The 20,267-nt window shown below is 35.6% G+C and overlaps 3 protein-coding genes across 5 annotated transcripts; 2 read left to right on the top strand and 1 right to left on the bottom strand.

Annotated features, from left to right (window-relative positions):
- Positions 1–41: 41 nt before the first annotated feature.
- Positions 42–9,016, top strand: LOC113506645 (zinc finger matrin-type protein CG9776-like). Its single transcript, XM_026889476.1, has 14 exons — positions 42–528; positions 803–1,001; positions 2,064–2,257; positions 2,386–2,519; positions 3,723–3,851; positions 4,227–4,330; positions 4,558–4,676; positions 4,798–5,104; positions 5,198–5,321; positions 5,657–5,746; positions 6,030–6,145; positions 6,436–6,572; positions 7,084–7,241; positions 7,533–9,016. Exons 1-14 carry the CDS (start codon positions 172–174, stop codon positions 7,996–7,998), a joined length of 2,634 nt encoding a protein of 877 aa, XP_026745277.1. The 5' UTR covers positions 42–171; the 3' UTR covers positions 7,999–9,016.
- Positions 9,017–10,169: 1,153 nt separating this feature from the next.
- On the top strand, positions 10,170–17,530 carry LOC113506686 (glycine N-methyltransferase-like). 3 transcript variants are annotated; one of them, XM_026889535.1, is made up of 6 exons: positions 10,170–10,318; positions 12,881–13,095; positions 14,602–14,729; positions 15,207–15,466; positions 16,247–16,353; positions 16,720–17,530. In XM_026889535.1, exons 2-6 carry the CDS (start codon positions 12,887–12,889, stop codon positions 16,886–16,888), a joined length of 873 nt encoding a protein of 290 aa, XP_026745336.1. In that variant the 5' UTR covers positions 10,170–10,318; positions 12,881–12,886; the 3' UTR covers positions 16,889–17,530. The 3 variants fall into 3 exon arrangements, with proteins under 3 accessions (XP_026745336.1, XP_026745322.1, XP_026745328.1); XM_026889521.1 differs by lacking the exon at positions 10,170–10,318 and adding an exon at positions 11,606–11,681; XM_026889527.1 differs by lacking the exon at positions 10,170–10,318 and adding an exon at positions 12,412–12,500.
- A 394-nt stretch (positions 17,531–17,924) lies between these two features.
- Positions 17,925–20,074, bottom strand: LOC113506724 (protein transport protein Sec61 subunit gamma). The gene is made up of 3 exons (XM_026889558.1): positions 19,958–20,074; positions 19,766–19,863; positions 17,925–18,147 (listed from the first exon to the last, which is right to left on the bottom strand). Exons 2-3 carry the CDS (start codon positions 19,857–19,859, stop codon positions 18,035–18,037), a joined length of 207 nt encoding a protein of 68 aa, XP_026745359.1. The 5' UTR covers positions 19,860–19,863; positions 19,958–20,074; the 3' UTR covers positions 17,925–18,034.
- Between the last annotated feature and the right edge of the window lie 193 nt (positions 20,075–20,267).

Genomic DNA, 20,267 nt, shown 5'->3' with positions numbered 1-20,267 from the left:
TCATATAGCAACATTTCACTTTTCCTAATCCCTTAAAAACTGGCAATTCTAAAATGGCGACGCTAATGTCAAACAAAGCGTGAATCTTGTGAGCCTTGTTTTTTTGTGATTCTCAGTGTTACAAATATATTTTCTTCGGTAATTAATGAGTTATCCGTTAAAAAATAACCAATGAAAATGTCCCGCGACCATAGGAAAGATGGGAGACCTTATTACAACAACAGGGATAGGAATTGGGATAGGGACCGGGATCGTGATCGCGAGCGAGACCGCGAACGAGACCGCGATCGTGCCGATCGTGATCATGGGGATTACAGAAGCCGGCCGATAAGGAAGCGGAGCCGCACGCCTCCTCGCCGGGACGACGACAAACGCCGAAGTCGATCGCCCAGGAAATCAGCGAAAGATCTAATAGATGAGAATATTTTAAGCGAGATATCCAAACTGCCGGAGCCGAGTGAGCTCTGGGACAATCAGTTCCAGGAGAACGCGTTCCCTGCACCACCACCCGCTTTTCCGCCGGCAGAGGTATCGTACCTGTACATATTTATTTTCTAAAACTACTATAAGCCTCTACTGGGCTCTGTAATGTCTAAAACTTCACAGTCTTCCCAGTTGTATACATTATTGCATATCGTTGTTCTCGAAAAAATCTAAATAGTGTTATGTTGAGTAAACTTTGTTCAAATAACATTTTAACTTGGGATGGATTAATGATGCTTCTACAATTTAATCTTATAACATTTTCATAATAACCTATATTCATTCAATAGTAAACATTAAATTCTATGTTTAATTTCAGGCTACAGCTAACTATGGTTCCTCATATCAGCCATCATACTCTGGAATCTATGATGACTTCCCATCTGTTGACCCAATACCACAACCATCTCATCCTCCAGAAATGGCTACTTGGAACCAAATGTCACTGCCACCACCACCACTGGCAGTCGCACCGGCACCATTCCTCAACAACGTTGAAGACCAGATCAAGAAAGAAGGTATGATATCTTTCCCTATTTTTAATAATTCTCGTCTCTTACAGATGTTTTTACAAGATTATTCAGAGTGTAAGTGTCACAAAAATTTAACAAGTTATATGTATTTATTAAATTTGTTGAATATCTTTGGTTATTGGTGTTTAAATTTAAGTGATATAAATAATCAGTTTTAATGTTCAGATGTGTAAGAATAAATACAGGTATTTGAGAATTTATATTATGTATTCTGTTAATTCAGAAAAAGATCTTGTTTTGATTGAATTTTGATTATTTGTTCAATGTTTATGTATTTTCCACTATGTTAAGCTTAGTCAATTCTCCTATCCTTATCTTTGCTGTTTATAGAATGTTTTATAAACATTTGATAACACAACCTACTTTTCATATCCTAACTAGTTTCATAAGACATTATTTGTAATGTATGTTGTTTCATATTACTTTGTGAAAGTTTGTTCAGATATCAACCACTGTTGAAAGTATTCAATGTAAAATAACTCCGTTTATAAGTCATATCACAACATTTGAACCCAAAGAGTTTTGATATTGTTTTCCCCAGTCTATGTTTTTGTAACTATGTCTAGGAAGATTAAAAAACCTACTATGCAAATGTTCTATTTCAGGCAAACAATATTTTCCTGTTTCCATTTAATTTGTATAAACATATATAGGGAAGTGCCAAGTAAACAGCTGTGAAGAAATCAACATTATTAGAAAATATTATAATGCTGCTTAACTATTAATTTATTTTTCGCCTACAACCACACTCTGCTAGTTCTTGCAAACCCCGCATGATTGTTAATTGAGTTATCATGTTCCACTATAGAGGTATTTATGCTTGGAACTGCATCTAGATGTTAGTTAGCAGAAGGGTCCGTAACAGCTAAGAAAAAAATCTTGTTTACATTTATTTTGCTTTTATTAAGTGTATTGTCATATTGAAGGACAGTCTTGAATGAATACAAAATATTTTACGTTTTAATTTAAAAAGTAACCGTTCAAAATATGGCACTACACTTAATTTACATTTAATATAGTTAATTAAGTAACAAAATGTTTTCACAGCTGCGATTGAATCGGAAATGCGTCACCAGAAAGCAGCTCTGTCCAAACAGAGAGAAGACTACATTAAGAAAGCAAATATTCTCAAGAAAGAACTGGACACATTAAAAGATCAGCGGAACGAACTCCGCGGTGACGCGAAACGTTCACCAAGCCCGGACACCAAGAGGTTTTTGAAGGAAAACACCAAGTTGCAGGTTTGATTTTGCAATTCACAAAAATGTATTCTATGGTTTAAGAGTTACAGCTCATATTTGTGTATACTTTTGCTAGCATAAGGCTTGTATTGAATTGGTAATGTCCGGCATCAACGCGTTATTTATAGTTGGAGATTCAGAACAAGTTGAAGACGATCTACAATGTAGTGGACATGCTGAACGGGATCATCGGCGAGGAGGCGCACGACTTGCACGACTCCGAGACCGAGTCCTCCGAGCGCACCGCCAAGCGGAAGTCTAGGTGTGTGCTACACTCTTACATACTTACACTTGTTTAACTTAATACCCACATTTATTATGTGGAAGTTCATTTCCAAACAAATGTTCTAAAAATCTCAGAAATATGATATCGCTTAGCTAAAAGTTGCATCGTCTTTGTTAAAGAAATGAACTTCCAAGCCAATGGATTTATTAAGATTATGTATATAGAATTAATTTTTAGTTTATATAATATTCCTCCCAAAAGCAGGATTGCACAGCTTTCGCGTGCCTTTGAGAGCTATTCGCTTTTCATTAGTGATCTGTCTTCAAGGGAACATGTTTGCTGCGACAACGAAGGATTCTGCACAACACCGGAATTAAAAACCACTTCTGCATTTTATTTGGATCCTTCTGTTACTCTGAAACAATTAAGAATTGCTTATTGTATTTATTATTGAATAATTTGATGACATTTGTAAGTATGGTTTATTTCTTAAGTTTAATAAAATATATGCACCAATTGAATAAGCTTATAATGTAATGTTGCTCTTGAATTTATAATAATTTTAATTTGCAAAATAGCTATAATTTTGTTTTGATACAATTTTCGTTAATAATGTACTTGTTACATTAAATATTCTTATTGATTCAATTGTTTTTATTTGTTTGCAATAGTATAATAGTAAGTACCCCTTCTAAGCAATGTAATGTAAAAAATAATATTGATCACTTGATTATGTACCTAACTTTTTACTTTGTGTGGGCATTTGCCTTATTTCCGATGTTGACTAAAACAATGTAATGTTATTATTTTGTAATGTACTTTTTATTTCGGCTAAAAAGTAAAATGTAATCGGGTAAAACTGTTGAAACTTTAATTGATTTGAAATTGAATTATGTTAACTGTGACACCAAAGATTTGGGTATGGGACAATGGGGGAACAACGTACGCGTACACGTAACGTGCACTTATAAGTATATTTACTTATTTTGTGAATGATTCTGAAGCTGTTTATTTTTTAACATAAAACTAAAACGTGTCCGCCGTTTTTAAAAGAAAGAACGCGGTTTCGGTCACCGGTGACCGACAAACGATATTCTTTCCATTGGATCGGCGGTCTCGACATTCTTCGTCTTTATAATTGAAGTAATTATACAACTTAAACTTTAAGACCGATGCGACCGTATATTTTCTTGTACTTGTTGTAAATATCAGCTAGTTATGAGTATTGTTATCTGTCAGGTCGCCCGCCAACAAGAAGTTCAACTATGTGTACTACGACCCTGAGATGCACTGGTGTCGCGTCTGTAACGAGTTCCCGCCGACTGCTAAGGATTATCTGAACCATTTGCACTCGCCGGCGCATCACAAGTTTGTATTATTCAATTACTGTTCCATAGCATAATGAATACGACCTTCAGTTGCACGTTTGCGAATGAATTTCCTTATGCCATATACCCACATATAACCACATTCTAGGTTGTCTTCAAGTTAATTCCATGTTTATTTATACTCAAGGGATGATTTACCTACCACGGCCAGTTGGCCGTCGGAGGTAAATCATAGGTGCAACTGTGCCAAATATCCTATCCAAATATACATATTATGTTGAAGTTGTCAAAGGTTATTTGCTGGTTAAAACTGTATTCATATATTTATGAACCACCAAAAGGTTACTCACTTAGCAAAATGTATGGTAGTTAGACAGTTTAAATATTAAAATTATTAATGTGACTTTCTTTGTAGGATGGCAGCAGCCCACCTAGAGGCTCCATGGCACACTGTGTCGGGTGTCAATGAGGGGTTCCCCAGTTTCTCGTCTGCTCCCACGAAGCGGACACCTATTAAAGGTATGTTGAATTAATATAAGAACTTCAATCAAGTCTTTCAATGTCCACTGTTGGTCGATATCCTCCACCTTCCGCATCCACTCCAGCTATCTTTTTAGGTCATATAAGTACTCATTTCATAGCAATTTTATCAGATCAGATATGTAAATAAAAATAATGATAGACTATCAACATGCATGGATCAAAAACATAAGCTATTAGCAATTTTTTGTTTTATATTTGAATAGGTCTCCAGTTCTTTGTGCCGTCGACAGCGTGGTACTGCAAGCTCTGTGATCAGTTTATTGGAGACCTGCACTGTGCATCCGCGCATTTGAAGTCAGTCGTACATTCCAAGAACTACACCGTAAGTTTCCACCTTATTCGTAAAGGGATTAGTTTTCACGTATTTATGGTTTGACAATGTTATCTAATTATAAGTGGCCTGTATTGAGATTCGAAATCAATTTTTGTTTTTATTTTTCTAGAACTTTGTAGAACAAAACCCACACTGGGAAACAGATTGGATGTCGGACCGTCAAAAGGCATTTGAGAAAACTCGAGCCAACAAGGGCAAGTCCGACGACAAACCTCAATACACAGCTCATACTATCACTTTCAACAAAGATGGCTTCCACACTAAGAGGAAGGATTCCCCCCCTCCCTCTGCGGAGGACAAAAAGAAGAAAAAGGATAAAAAAAAGAAAGCTAAGCGGCAAAGCAGCAGCAGCTCGTCCAGCGACTCCAGCAGCTCGGATAGTGAGCCTATTAAGAAAAAGAAGAAGATTATTAAACGTAAGAATTTTTAAAAATATAAACAAAACTCTAGTCTATTACAGAAAAGTTCTTAGTACTCAATCTTGTATTTGATGAATGATTTGTTGACAGTTAAGAAACAAAGAGGCAAAGTCGAAGTTCGTGGTGACAAGTCGCTAACTGAGTGGATGTCCAACATACAGATGGACAGGCTTAATGATAATGACAGGAAACTGCTGGATACACTTAAAAGCAGGTAATTCGTTTATATTATAACTCTTTTAAACTTTTTTGTAGTATCTAAGGTATGCATAATAATATATTTCATTGAAACACTATTTCGCTCCGTTTCGTTTGTTTCTCTAGCTTGTACTGTCCTTCATCCATGTTGTGTCAGTTTAATTCGTCTCGCCATAAAAGCAAGACTCGACGGCGCTGTTCATTTGCTGGCTGTAGGACTGTCCTGTTGGTGAACGACGCTACACCGGGTGTAGCGTCCTTCATCCTGCATTTATTGTCTCTATATCTCATTTGATCCTCCCAATCTCATTTTTACCTGAGACAAGGTTTTAATCAACATCTGTTTCCTAGGATCAAGAAAGAGAAAGTAGAAGACGAAAAACGCAGATCGCCGGAGCGTGAAAGGGAACGCTCTTCGTCAGACCAACAGAGGAAAGCGAGGTAAGGCCGAATACAGTTTCTATTTCTGGCTAAATAGAAAAGTGACATAGGAATTATCGACGGGAATTAGTCTGCCAAGGAGTATTTTTAAGAATTTAATCCAAAAGTTTACTTGATTTTAAATGTCTTCAGCCTTATTTACTAACCCAGAAAGCGTGTGATTTGCTTCAATTTTTTTCCTACATGTGCTCACCAGAAGAACAATTAAACAAGCATGTTATGTGTATTCATAATTTTTAATTACATAATGTAAAATTTGAGGTCTATTTGTCCGTACTCGCAGAGAGCCGGAGCGTCGCTCCCCGCGCTCTCCGTCGCGCTCGTCGCGCCGCCGCGACCGCGAGACCACGCCCAGGCTCGACGCCAAGAAGCCAGAGATACGGAAGATGCCCTTCATCGGTAACTACATAACAAGCATTTATATTATTCGTTTGACTATGTGTATCGGCTATATCAACATTGTCAATCGAATAATGAAAATGTGCAAGTCTTGCAAATTAGCACTTTGTTGCCTAATAAGAGTCCTCTCTGCATCCCAACAACAAGTCATTCAAAACCACCCAACAACTTTCTGTTCCATGAACTTTCGTTTTGATTGACTAAACGATATACTTTGTAGTTTTTACCATAAATGATAAATTTAACATTTTTTTGTGGAGAAACAATATTGTATAATGAATTTGCTATAGGAAAAATGCCTGTTTACAAGCATTTGGGAAAGAACCCCAAAACTGAGGAACAGAAGAAAGAAGAACAGAAAAAGAAAGAGGAAGAAGAAGTTACTAAGAAGAGGAGGGAGGAAATGGATGCTGAGATACAGAAAAAGGTAAGATAATCATCAATTTACTATTGTAAAAATGTGATCGTGTCTGATTGTGTTGATGTTTTGAAATAGTAACTTAGCCGTTAGTAGCCGAACCCGGCAAGGCCCGGCTCGTGCTCAACAGAAACATGGCCGCGTGACGTGTTGCCTGCGCCGCCCGCCGACAAAGTAACTTTTTTTTGTTCAGGCGGGGGAATCCTCACGAACACCCACTCCTCGTCATCTGCATTTTTGTGTCGGTATATGGCAATGCGTTGCAATCCTTCATACACTTCGACAAAGTGCCTGCTTGCAACGTTGCATTTGTCTCAACCTAATAGTTTATTCGTTTAATCACATTGTTGGTTGGTTGAGTTTCGTGGCCTCGGTAAATGGTCTCTGCGCGATAGTTCTTGACGTACAGCTGGCCGCTGCAGCCCTTAATTATTCCGCAGTTAGTCGCGTTGCGTTGATTTACACCGTATGATGTTATGATATTTATGCCGTACTTATACCGTCCGTGGGATCTTCCTAGGTGGCGGAGTTCAAGGAGAAGATAGCCCGCGCGCAGCTGGAGCGGCAGGCGCAGGTGGAGGCCGAGCTGCCGGCGCCGGGCTCGCTGCTGGGCGCGCCGCCGCTGGCCGCGCCGCTGCAGTACGCGGCGCCCGCCCTGCCCCTGCAGCCGCAGCCGCCGTACGTACACGCTGCATAGCGACCACACACGCACAACCCTGAACTAGATCCACATGCTTCTTCATAGCACTAATACTACTGCTTATTGTGCTTATATTCCAGTTGACGGTGTCGACAACACAATTTAGGTTCACTTCAGATAAACTAAAAAACAAATACTTCGACTGAATCAGAAATTTGTCAATATAAAATACCGACAAGACTGACAGACAGGAATATGGATTCAAATTGAAAACTATAAACATGTTATACATTATTGACCTTAAATACTGAATAATATTTACTTTCTAGACCACCAACACCTCAACCGCCGCCACAGCAGCCGAACCTGCCTAAGGACTTCCAGGACGCCCTGGACATCATATTCCCCACGGAGGTCAAGAACCCTGACATGACGCAACAAGACGGGCTGTTCCCTCTCCCGCCAGGCTTCCCGGGCATACCGGGCCTCATGAACCCATTCCCACCACTGCCGCTCATGCAGACACAAATGACGCAGATGTTTGGGTTCGACCTCAACGCACCTCTCTTCCAACCGCGCTCTCAGCTATACGACACTCATGTGCCCCTAGTACCGAGCCCGAAACCAAGGCCGCGCCCTAAGAACAACAACAACAGACCCAAGCCTGAAGTGAGGCCAAAACCTGAACCACCAAAGCCTGCTGAGGATAGCAGCCAGTTAGCTCGGAAGAAGGAAGAAATGGATGACCTAGCCATGTTAGGGATCGACGCGTCCGATGTTGGTGCCGGTATCTAACTGGCAAGAAAAATTAAAGACAGTTGACATACAGCATTTTAAAATAATTTGGTTTTAGTGTGCACGCAAATACTATTCACCTTCTAAGGTATTTGAGAGGTAAGACAGGGGGAGGGTTGACTATTGACAAAACGTTCACGATGTTGGTCATTGTTTTTGCCTCCTTCCTGCAGCTCACCTCGGGAAGTGACAAGTGCTTACGCGGACACTAATATCAAAAGCAGCCGCTTTTATCTCACACGGTATTGTAGTTATTCAATTAGAACTTATTGTATTTTTCATTCATGACTAACTAAATTAATCAATTTCTGTCTAAACACTTACACTTCAGCTTTTCTTGCATTGGTTATCGTCTATCTATGTAGGTATTCCTTAAGCAATAATTAAATTAAGGTTTTAGTGTCGATAAAGAAAGCTTTACAGAGCTGGTTGACTACTGATAAATAAATTTTGTTAGAATTAACATAAGAATGTCAAGTTTAGTAGTTTTTTGTTACATAGGTCTAACCATGTGCCAATATTCTTGCTAGAATAATGAACGACTTTACAATATAACTTGTAATTTAATTTTCTGTGAACTACAAAGACGTTAATTTGGTACAACAATGGCGCCATCTACAGTAGATGTTCCTGCGTTGTTATTTATGATTTATACAATTTCTTATTGGCTGTGCTGTTTAAGTGCTGCCATCTATTACAGTTTGTATTCTGAAAATAACGTGGCTGGCTACAGTAGAAACATATTAAATTATGTTTTGTTCTCACAACACATTTTGTGCTACTTTTGTAGGACAATTCTGCATTATGGTAATATTGTGTTAAAAAGTAGTAAAATTTAAACCAAGTGACTAATACAAGGTAAAATGAATAGGCACTATACATTGTATGCGTTATATAGTAGTAATTTCTTGACAAAAACGTTGTTAACAGTTTGACTTAGAGTGGTTGTATCCACAAACAAATCATTATTATTAAGTGGAGACTGTATTTTTTCATGATAATAAACATCATGGTTATATTTTTGTATTTTATTCTGATAGTAAAATTATTTGAGGCCCGTGACAAATTCTGATGTCCTTCCTTTCCCAAATTCCAAGTGTAAAAGAACTCTACCAATAGTCGTATTTTCTATGTTCAACCGACTTCAAATAGGGGAAGGTCCTCAATTCGTCTATTTTTTCTTTTTTCATTTAACATAACAGAAACTACTATTTTGTGGTATAATAATGTCATCAGCTTTGGCCTAATAGTATTGATTTGAAGGCGGTTTTATGATTTTTTTGTTAAAATATAAAATACAACAGCTAAAGTTTTTGACTGGGGACCCATGGTATGCTGCCTTCTTGTATCGGCACTCAAACTTATTTTAGCTATGTCCGTATGTTTTCGTAATACATGTAGTATTACGAAAAAACCTTGTCATTTAAATTGCACTTGAAATAACGGTCACGGATTTTGATCATAAAAATGTTCTAAATTGTACCAAACGTTTGTTATAATAATGATAAGGCGGGGTTCACGCATCCCCGGTGTAACGAAAACACGTCTAATCGTAAACGTGACCTAATATTTGTCGATAACACATCTCGGCAATATCATCTCGTGTTACGTCATAACAATGACTTTGCTGTATTAGAACTGAGTTAGACAATGAGATATATTATGACTGTTATCGCAATGCAATGCCCTTAATGGTTTGTATTTTTTTATATTCTCTGACATAAATCTAGCTTAAAATAAAAAAGAAAGACTAGATAGTGGATGTGTTATGTTTATCTAATAACTAATTATTGATTTGATTTTATCGATTCGAATCAACCAATCTATTTTGGTTAATTTTGATAACATGCCTCTGCACAGATGATTAATAATACAGATTAAAATTCATTAAAATAGAACTAAACTACACTTCCATGTCCCTTCAAAGCTATCATCTGCTGATATTTATTTGAGTATGGCCATTAAATCTAATAATTATATATAATGTGAACCATACCTGACCTATTAATGTTTGACTATCCTGACAAGTAACAATTATTATTTAAGCAAAGAAAAATTAAATTCTCAGTGCTATATCGGTTCAAATTTTGTTCCAACTCAGGGAATCCCCGACTAATATCGTGATATAATAGGATTCCATTTGCCGTGGAGATTAGCTTTGGTTTTATTATGTTTTGAAGTTACTCCTATTACCTATTATTTAGGTACAATTATAATTTAGACAGATACGAAAATGTGGGTAATTGTTTACAGTTTTTACGTACCTATCATGCAAACAACCCTTGTTATGCAGAGGAAGACGTCTTAAGTATTTATCTAGGTTAGTATAACTGTCAAAGCCTTTTCTCATAATAGTAATTGATTGCAATTTTCTATAGAGGTTATGCTGTAAGGCTAGCATCAAGTCGGTTCGCAGTATAAGTAATAAGCATAACTGTTATTTAAGTGTCATTAACATTAAATATGGATATTATAAACTGGAGATAGATCTACTGAATTCTTCGACGAACAGATCAAGAGAATTTGCTATTATTAGTCTTAAGATTATGTGCGGCTGAATAAAGGTACAGTCTGCTTGGATAGTCAAGTGTTATCAAGAAAAATCCTCTCGTCCATGACGTGTCGCGGGTTCGATCCCTGCGTAGGATAAGCATTTGTGTTACCCACTAACGCTTGTTCTGATCCGAGTCTGGCTGTATTTTTGTATCAATCGTAGTATTAATGAATTCACTTGAATAGGTAGGTATATGTGAAACCCCCACGATGCAAGCAAATATTTTTGATTACCTAGATGCCTACACTTAAGTATTTTTTAAGGAAAATATAAAAAAATATTGATTATTCATCATCATCTAACTCAACTTCCTAAGCTATGGTACAATGAATTGCATAAACTGAGGAAAACAGTTTTCCGTGACACACAATATGACTCGACAATATCTCCCGAAAACAATCATAACATGGCAGAATGCGCCTTGTGTTCATGGCAAAAGATTTAAAATTCAATGTCGAGTAACACCAAGTATTGTACAAAATTAACTTCTTCATTAGGTTCTAAGTTACAAACTAATTAATACTTCGTGATGTAAGATTTTTAACAAACGTATCTCGAATCAAAATTAAAAGGTAGCAACAAATCTTCGTACGTATACATAAACGAAAAGATGGTTAAAAATGCATTCGCAAAAAAAATCGCTAGTAGACACTAAGTCTTTTTAACTCTAGGTATTTGACTAGGTCTCGAAACAATTTAAAAAAACCAACGCAACTGTCACTTATACCAATAACGAACATTTGCAAATTAAATAAATAAGCAATACAAAATAATAATACATCAGCAGTACCTTTGTACATATATTTTCATATCTTGTTTCTCTCTTTATTTACTGGGCACATAAATCGTTAAATAAATATTAACTTAAATCACGCAGGAACCAAACCCGCAAGGACGTATACCATTCGATAAAATGGCAATCTTTTCTGCAGTGTCGTTCGAGCTAACTACGCGCTGACCAACAACTATAAGTGTAACATACTATGACATGGCATTATACAAAGAGTCAGACTCCACATACTCTAAAAAAATCGTTGAAGTCTTGACTTATAGCAGTTATAATTCGCGTCGTCTGCCGACAGCATTCAGTCTGATTCGCGAGGCCAACGCGAGCGGTCATTTCAAACTCGTAAGTTATTAGACGCTATAATATTAATATTACGTGATATTGACACGTGTGTTCTTGCTCTAGCGCTGAATACTAGGTTCCTAAAGGAGACGTAAAGATTAAAAAAAATCTTCTGTATATTTTTGAATACTTGCGTCACTTATAATATGTTAGTATTTTAATTTAGTCTATGTCTATGCGACAAAATGCCAAAATACTGCCTGTAGCTAGGCATAACTTAGCTAAAACTATAGTGATGTAACAGATTGTTTATGTTGCGTGTACCATGTGTGAATACACCTTTACGTTAATGTAATTAATAGGTATACATTGATCTTAAGTCTGTGTCTGATAGACGGAAGTATTGATAAATGTGTGTCTATTGGATTGTAAACATATTAATTTATTCAATTTGCTAAACTGTTTAATATGTTAAATCCGTCTATAATTAATGAAAATTTATTTAGTGGACGATGTTATAGGAGATTCAAAAACTTAGTTTTATTTACACCGAAGGACACTCGTTTTAGAATACTGACCACCTCTATTTACTCCAAGTAGGTAGGTACTGTTAAACACGATCCCAGTGATATAACAAAACAGTGAAACAACCAAAACATTATATTATGCCACAGTTTATCAAGTGACATCAACCTATGTTCTTCGTGTTTACCGTAAAAGATCCGTTATCGCGTTGATAACAGGAGAAAAACAAAACACGCTTGCATCATCTCGCGTCACTCTCAGCTGTGAATGAAATCGAATATAACATGTCGATAGAAACATCTTCCTATCATAGTACAAGTTTATATTGAGTTAGGGAGTTGTGTAGGTGTTGGGGTAAGAAATTTATAGTCATTGGATTTTAACTAAGAGACGACTTCAGTTAAAGTATTTTGTCAGTTATAAGTAGTTTATAATCAGCAATTTAGATGATAATTTTTTAATGAATTTCTTGGATCCCAGGATCATCATATTTCTTTTTATATTTTTTTTTAAATATTCACGAACATCAAATAAAAATAGTTTCTCAAACATTCTCGCCAAACCTGTGATTTAGGGTTCAAATAAAGCAATTAATAGATAGGCTTTAGAAGCAAAACGACGCTATGCGTTGCCATCCTTGCACAGCTGCGATAGACTTGCTCTAGGAGAGAGTCGTATGCCTGTGACTAAACCATTCCTTTACGCTCTACCTTACTTAACTCTTCGTTCCTCAGTAAACCATGTCAGCCGACCAAGTGTTTCACGCGAGATCCGAGGGTATTCCCTCCGAGGGAGTGAAGGACCAGTACGCGGACGGCAAGGCGGCCAGGACCTGGAACAAGTTCATCGGAGACAGCAACCAGAGGACCCAGAACTACAAGGACTTCTTGATCGGACTGTTAAAGAAGAATGGCTGCAAGACTGTGCTGGATACCGCCTGCGGGACTGGGTATGTTACATTAGCTTATTTTCTTATAAGTTTTACTATCGCTGCTGGACAAGGATAATTCTCAGGAAAAAAGTTACGCAAGTTAAGAACGTCATTATTCTCGCTGCACTTTTGATAATGCAAATTGTTTGATTAGATGTTATTCTGTGTCTAAGCTCGTACAGTACGACGACTATTAATACTTAGATATAGTAAGAATAAATACAATTAACCACTACAGTTATTTTAACCTAAATGGTTAGAGTAACTATATGATTAAAGGAAGACCTAAATGGTTAAAAAGGAAGGATAATGACATCTTCAAGTTATGTATTTTTTACTGATAATTACCCACTAACGCTTCCCGAAGTCATCTTTCCTCACCTTTGGGGCAAAGACTTATCCCGCTCTACCTCAAACCAATATCAATGAAATAACGGTTGACGGACTTTTTTTTCGGGTTAATTAAGGATCGAAAGCTTTAGGTTTGTCTGATATTTGCAAAGTTCTGTCCATAATCTTACTTAAGCATGCCAACATCCATAGGTTTCAACCCTCTTCAGCTGTTTTGCTTACAGTCAACACGTAACGAGTGTTATCGCGTCATTTTGTTATCGTTACCAAATATGATGTATCTGCTATTATCAATTACCTACACCACGTAATAAACAAGTCCAACCTTTGACTTTGGATGGTCTGATTCAAGATAAAACTTAAGAATTCTGGTTTATTCAGCTCTGAATCAATGACGGATGTATGTAATTCAAATTTGATTTTACTCGATTAGATTTACTTAGGTACATCAATTTGCATGGTAATTTATGAAACAATGGCAATGGACAAAATCAATGACAATTATTTTGGTGCGCCCAATTCAAATCATAGAAAAATTATCCGAATAATATTTTTTTTATATTATATGAAACGTCTATGAAGAATGATCTATCCTGGACTTACCAAGTACCAGTATAGTAGAGTTTGAGTTTTAGTAAGAATAACATAAATTCCGTGGTTTCATCCAAAGAAACTATCCGTATGTATGAGTCTTTTAATAACACACAATAGTTTCAGATAAATATCCGCATCATGTTAGCAAGTACTTAGTTTGATAACAGCCTATATTGAATAGATAAACACTTATACATAAATGTGGTACACTAATTTTGCCACAGTAGGTACAAGCTCATGTTTATTTACCTAGACCCTAACCTGTAAGACAGATTAGGGATTCCCCAACAACAAACTTAAGTACAGATATTTTTCACGCGTTTAAAACTATACTCATCTACTTTGTTGTTATCTTGTGGATTATGAATTTCCCAATCCACTCATAGGTACCCAGTTCTCCTTTTCCCTTGCAAGAAGTGATGATAAGTATGCAAGAGTAGTGCAAGAAGTATGATGCAACTACCAACTTTGGGCAGACGGAAAGAAGAAGAAGAATTGACTCACACATTCATTCCCTCTCATATATTCAAAAAACGAAGCCTTTTTACCTAACTAACTGTTGCGTTTCCTATTTTCCAGGATTGACTCTATGATGTTGGTGAACGAAGGCTTCAAGCTGGTGTCAGTGGACGCGTCAGACAAGATGTTGAAACACGCCCTCAAGGCTCGCTGGGAGAAGAGAAAAGACTCCAAATACGACGAATGGAGTAAGTACTTCTTATAACGATATTTATTTCGCATAATTACCAAAAATAAAAGAATTGGGTTCGTAGCCCTCAACACGTAGAAGAGATAGATATAAAGTATTTTTTAATTGTTGATAATCTTTTTAATGGGTAATAAAAGAAAGGATTAAATAATAAATGGCTTCTCATAGGATGAAATGCATAAGGAGGAAAAATATAAATTGCTTACTCAAATTTCCCGTGAATCATTTTAATTGACCCCGTCGACGGAAGTCTTGTAATAATATTGTGCTTAGTGCCTACCTGAAGGTTATGTAAACCTACGGTAACTATGGTTTTCTGTAGTAGTTACTCGTACTGACCTATCATGTTTCTTGACAAACGATGTATTAGGTGAATGGATTTCTGATTTGTGTATGTGATCTATTCGGTCGTTTATTTTATTTTAATTTCGATTTGACATTAAACTTAACAAACTATTATTTTATCACTTTTCAGTCATTGAAGAAGCGAACTGGGAGACTTTATCACGTGACATCGAGTCCTTCTTGCCGGGAACTCAGTTCGACGCCGTGATCTGCCTCGGAAACTCATTTGCCCATCTTCTGGACGAGTATGGAGACCAGAGAGTACAGAAGATGTGCCTCAGGAACTTCGCCAAGTGTCTGAAGCCCGGCGGTCTGTTGTTCATTGACCACAGGAACTACGACGCCATGATTGACAGCGGAGCAACTCCCGGACATTCTATTTATTACAACGTAAGTTATGAATCGTATATTATGGAACGTATCTTTAAACTGTCAGATAAGGCTAATGGATAAAAATTAGAATTACTTAATGTTTGAGTCCAAAAAACCAACTACCCAAAACCGAGTCCCAAGGGATTTCCCCCGAAACTCTCGGCTTTGATAAGTGTGAAAATACTTTCATGACTTCTCTTTTTAACATTCCAACATGTGTGACTAAATCGATGTTTACGCTTAGATAACTAGAAACATAAACGTGTTATTCTTATCGATATCCAAGTTCACAATCCAGTTACAACCAAATCGAATTATAGGCTTGTTGGTACCTCTACCTACCTACTTTGTACAGTCATATAAGCGCTATTCTGTCTCTTACTAAAATACCAACTAATTAATATACTTAACAAATAGCATGGTTATCTATCCCTTCTTTTGAGATAAAATTATCAAATAGACTGTTGTTGAGTTTTTAATTTTATCTCTTCAAGACGATAAACAAGTTCGGATGATGACAAACATGCCTATTATAATAAACTAAGTGAACTTGTAGGGGTCAAGGATATCTCGTTTTATGTAATTTATGATTTCTTTATCTTTAACAATATTAACTGTGATTGTGACTTAATTCTTAAAAGGCTAAAGCTCAAAATCGTTTGTATTAAAATAAGTGGTAACGAGTACTGTACCGTAGCGCCATCTATTGACAGTTCAATAACTGGTTTTTTTTTTCTTTTATTTCTGAAAACTTTTGAATTGTCAGGTTAATATCAAAATGTTATTTATTGATTACAGTGCAGATATCCAGTAGACATTAAGACCTCCGTGTTGGTAGTGGGCGGCAAGCCGCAACTCGTCGCATTGGACTACTGCATAACAGATGAAGCAAACAAGGAGACAAGGTAAGATTTAATATTTTCTGTAATTTCAATCTGTCCTTAATTACCTACTGACAAGTGATACTGCATGTAAAACAAGACATTTTGTTTTGAGATTATGATATAATTTTTTTCTCATCATCGTATCGCCATCAGCTATCTCCATCAAGATTGTACATTTCGAGCGCCATCTGTGGCATTTTTTTAAAACTTTCTTATGGTAATTCCCCATCTAACTTTTCATCAAAGTTGCCATTTCAAAATATGAATCATTTTAAAAATATATCTGTTAGTTCTGCATATTGCAAAAAATATACTTTGTCCGTTCTTCGATAAACCTAATTCTAAATGTATTTAATCAGAATTTGACAAATTACTTTAATATTTCAGTGAATTCCGTCTCTGCTACTACCCCCACAAACTGGCTAAGTTCACGGAAATGTTAGATGAAGCGTTCGATAACAGTGCCAAACACCACATTTATGCCGACTTCAAGCCACTGAGTGAGGTCCCCGTACCCGGCTTCTACATACACGTTTTAGAAAAAGCAAGAAACTGATAATACAATTGTTATTTTTAGCTATCACGTACCTACATTGGTCTCAAACGAAGTAAAATATTTTTGACAGACAGGGTTAAAGGACTTAATGTGAGCTCAAGGTCCTATAGACTATGGTTTTGTTTGATGTAGTAATTTTACTAATGTTTAGTAACTAATGTGAACAGGAAAATAGTAACATTTTGTTTCGTTCTATGCGGTGAAGTCAACCATTCCTGTTTTGCTTGACGAGTCTTCTTTTATCCTTGATAACGAGTCATAAACTGAATAAAGGACCAATTTTTTTACTTGACAATTATTGCCAAAGTAAAAATAGAAGATACAAGTAGGTAATAGAATATTATTTGAAAAAAAATGCAATTCCTGTAATGGAATTCAACCATTTTTTAGTTTCACTAGTAATCTATTAACTTATTAATTCGTTAAAATACCAATTATACTCTCTCTATAATGAATTAGAAGATTATCTACATTTTTACTGTTGTCGGTGTGAACAGGTGCTAAGGCACCTATAAATTAAATATTTATTGTTCTGAAAATTGTACTCAACCAATGTATGCAATAAAACACTGTTTAATGTAATGTAATAAAATAGAATTTTAAATTATAATTTGTTATTGAATAAAACTGTTATTTGTTTTTTTAAACTACTTCTTTCATTGACTGCCATAATAGGCATAATGTCGCCTATATGTGGTAGCACTACTGGGTCTTGTTAAGCTGTTGCACATTATTGTGGTACTGAACCAACAAATCGAGGTAGAAAGTGCATATAATTTGCAAATTACACTTAATTGAAAAGTATTTAACTTCGTAAATTACTGTCAATCAATTGTTACTAAGGATTAATTAGAATAATGAATTAGCTCATCAGAGGTCAACCAGTACAGCAGAAAAAACCCAATTCAATTAAGTCTAATATATTTAATAAATACATAATTTATTGCAATATATTACACATAAAACAAACTCCAATATACAAGCTCTCATTCATATCGCAACAAAACCACTAATTGCCAATAAAAAATAAAATAAATTGAGGAGTGAAAATAATTTATTTAAAAAACATTTGATGTGGAAGTTAGACAGTTAACTTAGAGTTGTTGGGGCCCTTACATGTAGTTTATATCTAAGACTATGCTATAATTATGATCCGACGATAATGTTGTTGATGGGAATGTGTATCAGTTTTACGAAGAAGCCAATGAAACCCATGATGCAGAATCCGATGGCGGTGGCGATCGCGATCTTTTGGAACTCTGGAAATAAACAAACAAGGTTATTAGGTATGTTAATATAGTATTCTTATGACTTGTCTAGATAGGCTTTTCCTATTTTGGGACTACAGGGCAATGAGTGAGTATGTGGGAGAAAACCTTTCTAGGAAATTAGAGAAAACTATATTCTTCTCTTTGTCTGTTTTACAAGACAACACACAGATTTAAACACTTAATTTACAGAAGTGAGAAATGTTACAAAGACTTATGATAAGAAAATCTATTTTGTTTAGCTGCAGATGAATAGTGTTTTGACACTAAAAATTTAGAATACTATGCATATTAGTTAAAACTATGATGCATTAACTAATGCAAAAAAAAACTTGAAATCAAATCAGTAGCAAATGCCTGTCACTTCATGAACCATTCAACAACCAGTCAAAAAGGTCAACTTAGCTCGAATAGAGTACAACTTCTTATAAATATAATGAGTAACATATGTGAGTGGTGTTTAGCCAGGTACCACAAAATGTCACATTTATATAAAGGACATGAATAAATTATTATAAAGAAACATAGCAGCTTGTCTCCAGGAGCAGATTCATATTAAAAATAATGCTTAATTAAAAATAACCAAGATTCTCTAAGAGGGAATGATTTGTTTATTTTAAACATTGTTTTCAGTCAAAGGCTTAAATAAGATATGCCTACAAACATTGTAAGATAAGACATAGGTAACAACAGCCTACATATTCTGAACCTGATTTCAATAAGCGAAAGTATCATTCATAAGACTTGCAAGTAATTGAAAGTATTTTAAGAAAACAGGTTGATTGCATCAAGTCATGCATAATCTATGTTGCAAGTATCATTTCAAAAAGTGAAGTGTGATTTGGCACTTTTTACTTAGAGTTTAATACTTGTTCCGTTCTATTATATTCTATAAAATTATATATCTATTTAAATCACCATAAAATTTCCTAGGATTCAATATACTGTATCGATGATCATCTTTTTGTGAATCAAATAATAATTGTATGAAAAATGTTTAAACTTTTTGAAGTCCATTCGCATACTGCTTAAATATGGTGAAGTATTTTATTCCTGTACTTAATACATGAGATAAAAATGGTTCAAGACCCCATTTCAAATTAATAAGGTTTCTTTATAAATACTTAAAGACAATAAAAACTCCTTAATTTTATCATGATGAATAGAAGTTTTGTGTATGTACTTAATATATTTTAAGACTCAATATATGTTGATACTTTGACATACAGATTTGGACCTTTTACTTAAATAATGATGAGGTGTCAAGTTGTTTGTACACTCTGCATAAAATGAAGTTCCTAAATGTTTACTTTCAAATCACATATTAAATATTAAAGCAGCTTTTCATTCAACAACGTAAAACGTAGGTGTTCCTTGCCAAAAGATAACCTATTAGAAAATTATGTATAATTTTCTGAAACATATGCCCAAAGTTACAGCATTCCTAACCAGTATTACCTAAATAACTGGTAATTACAGTGAAAGTTCAGCTTGTGAGGCTAGTTTTAAGTCATTATAATTTATTAAAACACAAGTAGAATTTATTGAGTTGATGGAAAAGTGCCAACACACAAACATAATAAAGGTATATTATTTATGATAAACTCACCTTTCCTGTCTGGTTTTGTGCATCTTCTGACCAGTCTGATGGAGTCCTTGGCGAACTGCTTGCCAGGCTCGACGAACTTAGCGATTTGATCCATTATTCTAGAAATAGGACACAGTACAGTTAGAGAACATAAAATCAACCTTTCCTATTGGATTATTATCAAGTAATGTCTAATAAATCTTCACTACTTACGTTGATATGTGTTTAATAAAGGTTTATACTGTAATACTAAGCAAATCACAATTTAGCGTAGTATCAACGGCAACCGATATTAGAAATTACGGACAGCAGACTGACAAAACAACGCAAACGTCAGCCACGTCTCGAGATTCACGGCACGTCACCATACTTTTTTCGTTCGGATATTCTGCTCTAAAAATTTAGACGCTTTGGTCTTCACCTTTTTAATATTTGATGATTATTAAAAATTGTTTTATTTATGTTAACCACTTAGGTAAATTTTCTTTAAGGTACAACATATATTAAAGAAAATGTTCTTAGA

The sequence above is a fragment of the Trichoplusia ni genome, chromosome 2, assembly GCF_003590095.1.
Source record: "Trichoplusia ni isolate ovarian cell line Hi5 chromosome 2, tn1, whole genome shotgun sequence".
NCBI lineage: Eukaryota > Metazoa > Arthropoda > Insecta > Lepidoptera > Noctuidae > Trichoplusia > Trichoplusia ni.
This window is presented reverse-complemented; position numbering and strand designations above follow the sequence as displayed.